Here is an 11,338-nt window from a genome sequence, read left to right on the forward strand (position 1 = left end):
TTGATTCACTTAGGAGTTACGTAGCTCAAAACTAACATCACGTGATCATTTACGTGTCACGGCACGCGCATCAAATAAGTGTAGCCCGAAATTCCTTAGTGTATTGCCTACAGTACACCCAGTGTGGTGCCATTTCGGCAGACCTCGCACACCCGATCCACCGTCAGGAGAAAGGGGTTCGAGCGAGCTATCTCGTTGGCTGGCGAGGGTACCCATCCTCGCATGATTGTTGGTAGGAACCTCATTCCCAACTGATGATGGACGTACCGGGTCTCGTACCACAGTACGACGAGACCCATTTTTCTCGACGGATGGTCCATCAGAGAACGAGCGCTTCCCGCGCACTAACCTCTTCATAAAAAACTTAAATGCGAGCGTGGCCCGAACTATTTTTTGTTGACATTGCGCAAAACGTTACGTTCAGCTTTAGGGACGGTTATTCTGGCACACAGGGTATCTCACTAGCTCTTCGAGCATATCTGGTTCGTCTAATAGATCGGACTTAATGAACCTCAGCTTCGCTGAGCTAGAAAATTCGAAGCTTCAAGCTATGAAAGAACAGCATTGAAAAGTCCGTGAATATCAAGTGGAGCACTAGATACTTGCGACCGGCTTGTCCGTTGTGCGACGCGCACGAAGCTCGAAAAACGCGAGCTCCGGCTCATACCGGAAATTGGTACGGTGCGGAAATTGCTCAAATCCAGTAGAGGCGAAGCGCTCTACTGGGGACGAACTAGGCTCTGTCAAACCTCTAATAGGTAGGTGAACAGGGCCCTGCCCCCAAACAGGGGCGTGAATAAAAGCCCGGCTTGTCAGACGCAAAGGCGCTGTTGATAGCTTCGATAAGCCATTGTTAATTTTAATTGCTTCATAGGCATGTTGAAATTATGCGCGACGTCGTTCGAGTCAGCGATACGCTGAGGCGCTTAAAGTGTATTAAGCTTATTCGATCACTATTCGCTTAGCGACTGGTACGTCCAATGGAAAGGTAACCCGAAGAGTTTTGACTCTTGGGAACCGATCGATACCCTACGTATTGATGTGCCCGGCTTGGTGGCTACCTATGAAAAGGAGCACCAGCCGAGGCCTCTTCGCTAGTCTCAAATGGACTAGCAGAAGTAGCGTTGTGAGAAGAAACAGGGGGTACAGTACCGCCCATGATTTCTTTCACACGCAATCAGGCGAAATTAATTCGCTGCGACCGCTGTTTCATCGTGTCGGCCGTCCTAAAGTTTCATTAAGCTTAAGATTATAGTTTCTTTAATTTGACAGTATATAGCGCTGTCGTGTCCTCGAGTTGGTTTAAGATATATTTTCATCCTTGGTATGGCCTGATTTGAATGCCACGAGTCATGGATATATTGAAGGCTAAGACCTTAGTACAACGCGTAATTTCCATAGTTAAGCTTTGGCGAGTCATGAAACAATTTTGTTTTTAAAAAAAAATGATAGTGGCGGAAGCCACTGGCAGAGTTTGTCATTGTTCTGGTCATTAAATTGGCTGAATTATTAGACTCTAATAGTGAAACGTTAATCTTGAACATAGCTTTTTCTTGCTGGGCGAAACAGCACGTACTTTGACCTGTATTTGCTGTGATAACGAATCATTGAATGCTGAAGCATCGTGGGTCCAGGGCCGAATAGTGGACCTGCCTCGCTCCTGAAGTCAGAGGAAGTCTAATTGACTTGATTAGTCAGTTACCTGTATAACACTTATGAGTGCAACAACTTAAAAAGACGTACATGCTCATAGAGCTTAATGAGCCCTAGTTTAAGGGACTCAGTGAATTTAGAACCAAGTCGCACTAGTGCCCGCGTTAGGAAGGCTTAGTACTCACCTAATCGAAGTAGAAGCCGTAGAAGGCACGGCATGCTTTTAGATATATTAGGAGCTAAACGATTGTTAAGGTGGTTTAAGTAATACATTACCCTAATTACCTTCAAAATAGATTTTGGGCACCAGGTTTCTGTATCGATTGTTAAGGTGGTTTAAGTAATACGTTACCCTAATTACCTTCAAAATAGATTTTGGGCACCACGTTTCTGTCTGATGGCTGCCACGCGTAGTAACCCATAATAGATGGAATTTAATATGTCTTAACTTTCAAACTAAAAAAGAAGATATTTTGCCGATAATGTGAATTGTTCTAATTTACAGTTTTGACAACCGAGCGTACCCCGTCACAAGTCATCTTCTGAGTTTAAAACTTAGCAAAATCGTTTTTTATTAGCCTCAGCGCCTAGAAAAATTGTCATGAAAGCATTGTGGCCAACGAAGAGAATCACCGCAATTTGTACATTTAATACCGATATAATCGCACAAAAATATGCATTCTGTATAAAATTTACGAGAAAATGAATGGCTCAACAAAGTCGATACAATTGTTGAGAGACACTTAATCACCGGCGTTTCCTCATTCATGCATCACGCGAATTTATTGCCTCAATATTGAGATTTGTGATGGCGGATAGCGTGATCTTTGAAAAGCAAATTCGGTCACCAGTTAGGCGCGACAGGTGTCGAAGTTTAAATCACTATGATGAACTATCTGTTTTGAAGTCATAGTAATTAGTACAGCATTCACAAGAGCCCTCAAAAATCTCTTCGCTGAATAGCTACCTTAAATTAATAAGCTGGAACTGGAAGAGGTTGACACGGAGCCAAAGATGGCTCGAGGCCAATACGTTGCCTAGGACCTAGACCCCGAAAAATATTTGGATCCGTATCCTTCAGGGCGTTATGGTTGATGACTAGGCTTGTGGTCTTAAATTCAGTCTCTTCAGGATTATTTAAAGTTGGCCCTTGCCCGCCACGAACAACAGGGCCAAGACCCGTTAATAATGCTGGGTCCGTAATCGTCGATATGTTATGGTGGATGGGCAGGATTGTAGTTGTCGCTTCGTCATTGTAGTTTATTGCCTCCCGTCGGCCCTCTACAGGAAGCGGCTCTTGTTCACCAGACGCATACCCGGCAACTACAGCGGCAAGCACAAGTTTTAAAGGGACGATCATTGGAGCCTTGACCTTCAAAATTGTTTTATGAATTTTTTGCACAGCTAAAATTCACTGGCATGATATGGTCCCTGATCTCTAATTAAAATCTTGATGTCACTAATTGATCGATGATGTCATAATTTAAGTGCCGAGTCAAAACGACGATGGCTGACGGCTACGACCCCCAAAAGTCTCGCGTTGCAGAGGACACGCTTGCCGACTTTCTGCGCGCGCCACTTACTGGCGACCTTCTGGAGGTTCCTGGTATTGGCAAGGCAGCGATTGCTAAGCTGAGTTCTGAGGACGGGGAAGACGCTGTGACTAACACATTTCAGCTCATTGGCAAATTTCTAATACTGAAGGTTTGTCCCGCGTTAAGAACTTAGACATACTTTGAAGATAGTATAACGTAACGCCGTTTGCTTCTCCACCCTTTGCACAGGAAAATTCAGATGACAACGATGACGGTTTGATCGACTGCGCTGCCCATTGTGACGCTTTCTGGTTCTGGCTGAAGTCCAAGGGCATCACGGCTTACAGAAGGTCGGAATTAAAATTATTTGTTGATTTTTACATGGGGTCGGCATATACGTTGACGCATAATGAGTTCAACAGTAGACACATATGCTGACTTTCAAATTCTTGCTGCCGTTATAGTGGTATTGTAATGGCAATTGCAGAGAAGGTGAATACGATGCTGCCTGGTATTTACGATGCAGCAGAATTTCAATAGTGCAGCAGTAAGAAGGTAGAAAGCAGCATTGACTGGCAAGAAAAAAAAACAAAGACGTTCAAGTTTGCGCAAATATCACAAATATTGCATGACCATGCTCGTATCTAATCCTACTCTTTACTCAAACTTTTACGTCCTTGATCAAACCGTAAGCTGCTGACTGGGACAAAAATTGTGTCACTCTCCCATGTGCTCGAAATGGAAGTAAATAAGTCGTTTGATGATGAAGTCGCCGACAAAACAGCTGGTTCGAGTTCTACAACTCGATCTGGTTCCGGCAACTTTTCCACGAACCGACTGCAGTGGTGGCGCTCTAATGTAGTTGTTATGGGTACACTAATGTCATGCAATCCCTCCGCGGAGAAATTATTAATCTGCTCTATCGATGTGTTGACGGAATTTGTCCATCCATTACTTTTTAAGAAGCCCTTAGGATCTGTTGTCCATCGTGGCACACAGCTGGCCTCATTAGTCCGACCGTCTCCATTCACCTGACTGTAGTGTACATAGAACTTTGCGTCTAAAAATTGCGCATCCGTTGGTAATGTTCGTCTGGTATCCGTGGCCGCGCCACCTACTGACCGCACGCAGTTGGCAGGAGGATGTCGACTAATGAATTTGGCTAATTGTCGCGGGTGACAGCGCATGAGATGGTGATGGCTGAAGGTGCAGACACTTGCCTGCGTTTTAGTCCATTTGCGAAAGCCAAAGTTGTTAAGCTGACGCTGAAAGCTGGCAAACTTACCGTGCTTAAAGTATTTTGGAAGCACGCTTATTTCGAGGCGTCTTGTGTCAAAAATTCGAAAGTATGAGCCATCTTTGGACCACGTTAGGATGGACTGATCCTCGTACTGAAGGATGTCGTAAAGGCTTCGCAAGAACTTGGGCACTCGCATTGCGTGTAGCTTGCTAGACTTAGAGGTAGTACCCTTGATTCCTCTGACTAAATAGTTGTGGTCTGGGTGATTAAGCTGATGCATGGGCTGGATCCGCATTCGATGCATCATAGTGTCGTGATCTGAAAATTAGTATGATGGGCAGAGGATCTATTGCGAAATGAGGCATGTGCGACTGCAGCTCATTTAGGCTATCAGATCACTATCTTGGCGACAGGGCAATACAAACGAGCGGACTACACGCGCGACGCTTGCTGTTATACAATTTATCGGAGCGTACCTGCTGAACCGCTTGGACCCAGCGGAACCTTGCACTTTGCCGATAGCTAGATTCTGTCGCAAGCCTTTCTTTGGACTGTCTCGTGATGGACAGTTCGTCGCTGAAATTTCTGACCTCCACGTAACATTTGGATACGCGACGCAACAACCACTTAAGTCGGTTGTTTTGTCCAAGGGTGCGACTATTGATTGCAACAGACGTTTTGACTCTTTTGTCTGTGGCAATGCCTCTAATGGGCTAATTAGTGTAAACTAATAATTGGTCGATAGAAAGCCATTATTGGTTACATTGTAAAATTTGTGTTGTTTGGCGGGCGCATTTTTGCGAGCTTGAAATGCAGACTTGAAGCAGACGCAGCGCGCGCTTTCCCCGCGTTGCATGTTAAGCATCCGCAGCCCCGCGCTATGATCTTGGGTGTAGCTATTACGCTATGGACGTGGTATACACACTTCTTCACGCCTGCAGGTTGTGGGCTCCATATTCACACAGGTAAGGGCTTTCGTGATAGCAGACGCGTGCGGATCTTGCTGCTAAAAAAAGAGAAATTCGCCATCAAGACGTGACGGTGCTGCATGTCAGTCGGCCTTTTGAAGGTAGTCTTGACAATGTGGTCTTAGTGTAACGGGGTAGTGCCGACTTGTACTGCTTCAGTACAAGTCCACTTCGCACTACCTCACTGCAAATGGTGCCTCACGTCACTTCACCTACACTAGTACGTGCAGTGTAGCGGAGCTACCTCGCTTCTAAAGTCAGAGGAAGACTTTCAGACTCAAAGATTCACTTAGTTCTATTGAAATAATGAGTTTAACAACTCAGGGAGTCGTACAAGCTATTAAAGGAATCCTAGTTCAAGGGAGTCAGGGGTTCGTAGAACCAAGTGGCAACTTGTGCCCAAGAGGATATACCTTAGAATGGCTTCTATCGCTTACAGATCAATGCGCAAGCCTTAGGAAGGCACTTAACGCTTTAAGATCAAAAGAAGAACTGCACTTTATTTAAATTTTTAAATCTAAAAACCTTACCCTAGCTAATTAAAATAGATTTTGGCCGCCAGATTTATATCTGGCGGCGACCACATTTATTACCCATAATAAATGGGATTCAAGCAACTAACTATTTAAAAATTAGATAAAAGGGTATTTTACCGATAAAGTAAATGTACCACAACAATGGTTCTCCAATCGATGTGTGCCCCATTACACCCTCCCCCATCAGACTGTTGACACCGAGTGACAACATTCGCTTTATTTCCTTTTTGAGGTTGGAGCCACAACAGCTAACCGTTTGGTTGTGTTTTTCTTTCCTTTGTCTAATGACAATAAAGCGTGAGTCACAGACTCTGAGCACCTTCCTCGACGATTAGGGAATGGTGGACTTTGAAAGTTACTCTCAATCAGAGGAGGAGGAAAAAGAGCGGCGTTGCGCACGCCTTCTCCTCCGGATGAACGTCGGCGAGCCCCGAATCCGTTCCCAGAACGTGGTGCCGCTGATGTCTTACTGCATTGAGCAGGACACGGGACCCTGAGTCCAACATTATTACGAATCCGCTCGATGAAGAGCAAGAGCAGATAATCCTCATAGAGGAAAGAGCTTGTCGTCCGTCGTCGAGCTGCCGAAATAGCGAAAGCTAAGGTCATAGTGAATATAGATCACTCCGCTTAGAGCGGACGAGCGTCTCAAAGAGATATCGGGTCATAGCTTGGCCATCTGGATCTCTGGTGACCCTGCGAGGACGCCGGAGGAGATCGCTGCCCGCGACGCTCTTCATGAGCAATACCTTACGCCAAAGGTAATGACGCGCATGACGCGTTTACGTGATCAAGCCCGTGGGGTTTCGGTGACCTCCATGAGGGAAATTCCGATCGTTTTGTTTCCAAACGAAACAAGAACTGAAAACGAAGTTTCATTTGAGAAATGGGTTCACCGGGCCCGCAAACTCCGTAATATCTGGAATATTAGAGAGTCTGCGGATAGAGGTGATGTTCGTTTGGAATGGAAGCTTCGCTTCGACTTCGCTAAGCTTAAGGCTAAAGGCCAGTTACGTTCGGCATTTGTGCCACAAAACGAAGGAAGGCCTAGCCAATATTTCAGTGCTTCGGTTGACCGTACAACCAAGGATCGAAGCCGCACTGAAGCTTTAGATCCACCTAATCCCACATTTAGTGGTGGGGGCGTCCTTTGACGCGAGTTGACCCTGAGCTCGGCGCTCAAAAACGTCAACGGCGTACGGGCAATCTTGCCGAAGAGGTACCTCGAGAGTTTTCAGACGAGGGGTAGCCTAGCCACTTCAACAGATACTGGTATTGACCCTCACGACGACGTCGCTTTGAAAGTTTCTCCACAGTGAATCTGAAGGTTCCCCCGCGCATCAAGCAGCGCGGGAGGGAGCCGAAATTCCGGCGGAAGCATTTGATGCTCTACGGCACGAGGTGCAACTTCTTCGTGAGGTCCTTGCTCGGGTTGAGAGCTCTTTTGAGGCGGTTCGGGACCGTCTTTCGACGCTGGAGCGTCAGCAGCCTCGTTTAGAGGGCCAGCTGGACATCCTGACGAGGATGCAGCAATCTGCGGCACGACCGCCTGTCTCGGCGCAAGCGCCTTCAAGTCCACGTGGGAAGGGTCCCGATATGGCTTAGCAAGCCAACGTAAAACACTGGGTGTGTACGCAGCTTGCTGGGAAGGTTTAGCATATAAGCTAGACCCTTCTTAGACACGACCGTAAATAGTCCAATAAAGCGCAGGCGCAATTTGGTCTTGAAGACCGCAGAAGCCAAGTTGGTAGGTAGGTTCTTAGCGTTTAGTAACACTCGGTCTCCGACCATATAAGAATTAATACAGCTTCTGCCTTTGGCATCTGCTTGTTCTTTTTGTTTGTCTTGGCTAATAGCCATCGTATCCCTTACATGTCTTAAGACACTAAATCGGATCGCGAGAAACTCGCTTACTTGTTTCCGAACGGTAACAGGGCTGATATCAGCAAGTCTATCGGCCAATTCTCCCCCACCAAGCCCTGAACCACGCAGTGGTATCGTTAATGGAACGCGCGGGTGGGTAAGACCGTTTACAAAGAACGGAGTATAGCCTGTAGAGGCATGAACAGCGTTATTTAACGCAAACTCCACTTCTGGGAGCATTGAGCTTCAGCGCTTTGGTGTCTGAGCACACACGCTGCGTAAAACGTCTTCAATGACGCGATTGACACGTTCGGTTTGACCATCGGTAAGCGGATGGTCCGCAGTGGACATATCCAATCTGGTGCCAAGCACTCGGAAAATTGATTTCCTGAATTTACCCGTGAAACGGGGATCCCGATCAGAGACAATTGCCACTGGCAAACCATGTTGTCGAAACACGCGATCGATTAACAGCTTTGCTATACCCTCTCCATCAATGGAATCCGGCACGGCCGCTAAGTGAGCCATTTTGCCCAAACGGTCAACAAAGACCACTATACCGGGGTTACCAGCTGAATCTTTCGGCAGCCCAAAAACAAAATCCATACTAATGGACTCCCAGCATCCTATGGGGACGGGAAGACTCGCCAGTGGCGCAGCAGCATGTGCCGAGGGTTTAATCCGTTGGCACGTTTCGCATGTGCGAACATATGTGCTGACCCATTTATCAAGTTTGGGCCACCAATAACTCTGGCTGATAGAGCCGTAGGTCTTTTCTCTACCGAGATGACCACCAAGGACAGTAATGTGTGCCTCATAGAGGATCCGGAACCATAAGTCCTCATCATGAAGAACAACGACACGCGGAGGGCCCGCGACGTCTGTGCAATAAAGCAACAGGTTGTTATCGATAGAAATTCGATGTTACTTGCACGCAAACGTGCCGGTAATTTAATACCCGAATCCGAGTACTTTAAGGCTCGACCGCACTCATCAATAGACATTTCGTCTAGCTCTAAAAGAGCATGTAAGGAGGGGGTTGCCGCAAGGCTAACTCCCCCCTCAAAATTACCGGTTGCGCCATTTAAAAGCGTATGTACTTGCTCACTCGTATCACTTTGTGAGGGTATACACGCTTCGTGTCCACCCAGTCTTGAAGTGGAAACAATACGCCTCTTAGAGGTCAGGACATTCACGTCCCCGGGTTTTCCAGCCTGTATTGGTTCTATACAAGACATGGTGTCTAATTTCTCATCCGACAAGGAGTAAGGTAACTCAACTTCCTTATTCAGCGAACGTTTACGTATCGCTTCACGTGCATTAGGAGAGTTTGACCCAAAATGCCCTGGCGAACTGCCAATAGTGTATATTGACACTCAGTATGGTGCCACCTCGGCCGATTACACTCGGTGAACTTAGACGTGCCACTCCACGTGTCTCAGGGATATTGCACCCTTGAGGTTTTGGCGAACCGCCAGCAGTGTCACTACTGACATTCAGTATGATGCCACCTCGGCCGATCATACTCGGTGGACTTAGACGTGCCACTCCAAGTATCTCAAGGATATTGCACCCTTGATGATTCGGCCTTAGGCCAACAATGCATTCAGCATTTAGTGAATCGTTATTATAACGAATGTCACTCGACGGAGTACGTGCCGTTCCACTTATTTCTGCTGAGTCGGGCTCAGAATTAATGTTTTTAACATTAGAGTTTATTAACTCAGACATGCCAATGTCTAAAACACTGACAGACTCATTCAATAATCCGCGCCAATAGCGCTTTTGTTGCCTAGCAAAGGTGGGTTCATGACTCTCCAAAACTTTGCTAGGAATATTGCGCGTGGCGCCTAAGGTCTTAGACCTCCAATCGATCCATGGCTCATGGTGTTTTAACCAGGCCATACCAAGGATGAGATCATATCTCGAATCCAAATCGAGGACGAGACAGCGTTCCATACTGTCAAAGTCCAGAAACTTTATACCTAAGTTCAATGGAACTTTGGGAACAGTGACACAAGTCCCAGTCGCTATGCGAATAGTGATTGTATCACCTTCATGCGCTCTAAGCGCCTCAACGTATTGTTGACTTCTTTCAAGGGAAAGGCGTCGAGCATAATTGCAACACGCTCCTGAGTCAATTAAAATTGATCACGGCTTATTAAAGCCCTTTACAGTCGCTTGAGCGACTAGCAAGCCAGGCTTGCGCTCTCGACCTGTGCCATTGAGCACCGAGCTAATCGGGGCTAGAATATGTTTATTCTCACCTCGTTGAGGTTCAACAGAGCCTAGGTCTCCCCCAGTAGAGCGCCCCGCACCTACTGGGTATCGACGTTTTCCCGCACCGTACCAGATCTCTGGTATAGGTCGGAGTTGGAGCTCATTCGAGCTTTACGCAAATTTCGAAGAGGGCAGGCAGGGCGTATATGTTTCGTGCTTCCGAACATCTACGGATGGTCTTATGCTGTTCCACAGCTTGAAGAGCCTCTTCTCCTTCCTCAACGAGGCTCAAATCCATATGTTCCGCTCTAGGAGATGGAACCCATGTGCTCGAAGAGCTTGTTCGGTAAACAGGCGTGCTAACGCGAGCAGGCTTAAAGTCAAACTCGGCGCGTAGCGCTATGGCAACTGCCTCTTCGAACGTAGCCGGATGAGATCGGAACAATTCCGTCCGGGCAACGCCCTCATTGAGACCTCCCATAAAGATGGTCACTACAATTGCTTCTTGCACAGGGTCTTGATGCATGGACGCAATGAGAGTTCGCAATTCCTGGACAAAGTCCCCTAGGGTTCTTTTACCCTGTCAAGTCGCTAGGGGCCGTGCTCGCATGCGAAAAGCTTGATCAGGCGGTGCAAACATGCTCGACATTTGCTGTTTCAGCGAATCTCATGAGGGAAAAGCGTCGTTTATGGACGTGCTGCACGATAGTGCTCATTCTATGGCTCTACCTCCAAGTTTGGAAATAGCCATTGCCACCTTTTGCCGTTCTGTTAAAAACTAGGCGGAATCAATGGACATTTCCATCTGCTTAATCCAAATTGGATGATATTCTCCCTCTTTTCCCTCAAAGTTTTCACATTTACAGTAAGAGGGTGGGCCCTCGGCTCTGAGTCAGGTACATAGATGTACCGGGTTGGCATAGATGCCGCTAAATGGTCCTGTACCTGACCGATCCGGGAGGCTTCGTACCGCATGAAGGCTTCAAGCCTTGTATGCAGGACCTCTGGTCCTTGGAAAAATAACAAATTCCACGAGCTCAAGCCCGAAGAAGGTTTTGAGCTTGTAATAAGCGGCGCGTTGCGCTTCTGACAATTCTGGAACCTCTTCCATTTTCGTGAGAAGTTAGTCTTGTAAGGACTCAGATGTAGATTGACTAAGAGTGCTTCCAGGTGTAGCGGAGCTACCTCGCTCCTAAAGTCAGAGGAAGACTTTCAGACTCAGAGAGTCACTTGGTTCTATTGAAGATGGGTTTTACAACTCAGGGAGTCGTACAAGCTATCAAAGCTTAAGGAATCCTAGTACAAGGGAGTCAGGGGTTCGTA

General features: G+C 46.9%; 3 protein-coding genes across 3 annotated transcripts; 1 reads left to right on the forward strand and 2 right to left on the reverse strand.

Moving 5' to 3' along the window:
• Positions 1-2,626: 2,626 nt before the first annotated feature.
• Positions 2,627-3,013, reverse strand: CCR75_007368 (uncharacterized protein; the record flags this gene model as incomplete). The annotated part of the gene is made up of 1 exon (XM_067965429.1): positions 2,627-3,013. The coding sequence occupies one exon, from the start codon at positions 3,011-3,013 to the stop codon at positions 2,627-2,629; it is 387 nt and encodes a 128-aa protein (XP_067815592.1).
• A 146-nt stretch (positions 3,014-3,159) lies between these two features.
• Positions 3,160-3,823, forward strand: CCR75_007369 (uncharacterized protein; the record flags this gene model as incomplete). The annotated part of the gene is made up of 3 exons (XM_067965430.1): positions 3,160-3,357; positions 3,438-3,538; positions 3,653-3,823. The coding sequence occupies 3 exons, from the start codon at positions 3,160-3,162 to the stop codon at positions 3,726-3,728; spliced, it is 375 nt and encodes a 124-aa protein (XP_067815591.1). The 3' UTR covers positions 3,729-3,823.
• Positions 3,824-3,838: 15 nt separating this feature from the next.
• On the reverse strand, positions 3,839-4,735 carry CCR75_007370 (uncharacterized protein; the record flags this gene model as incomplete). The annotated part of the gene is made up of 1 exon (XM_067965431.1): positions 3,839-4,735. The coding sequence occupies one exon, from the start codon at positions 4,733-4,735 to the stop codon at positions 3,839-3,841; it is 897 nt and encodes a 298-aa protein (XP_067815809.1).
• Positions 4,736-11,338: the final 6,603 nt, after the last annotated feature.

This window comes from Bremia lactucae, linkage group LG8, assembly GCF_004359215.1.
Source record: "Bremia lactucae strain SF5 linkage group LG8, whole genome shotgun sequence".
Lineage (NCBI taxonomy): Eukaryota > Oomycota > Peronosporomycetes > Peronosporales > Peronosporaceae > Bremia > Bremia lactucae.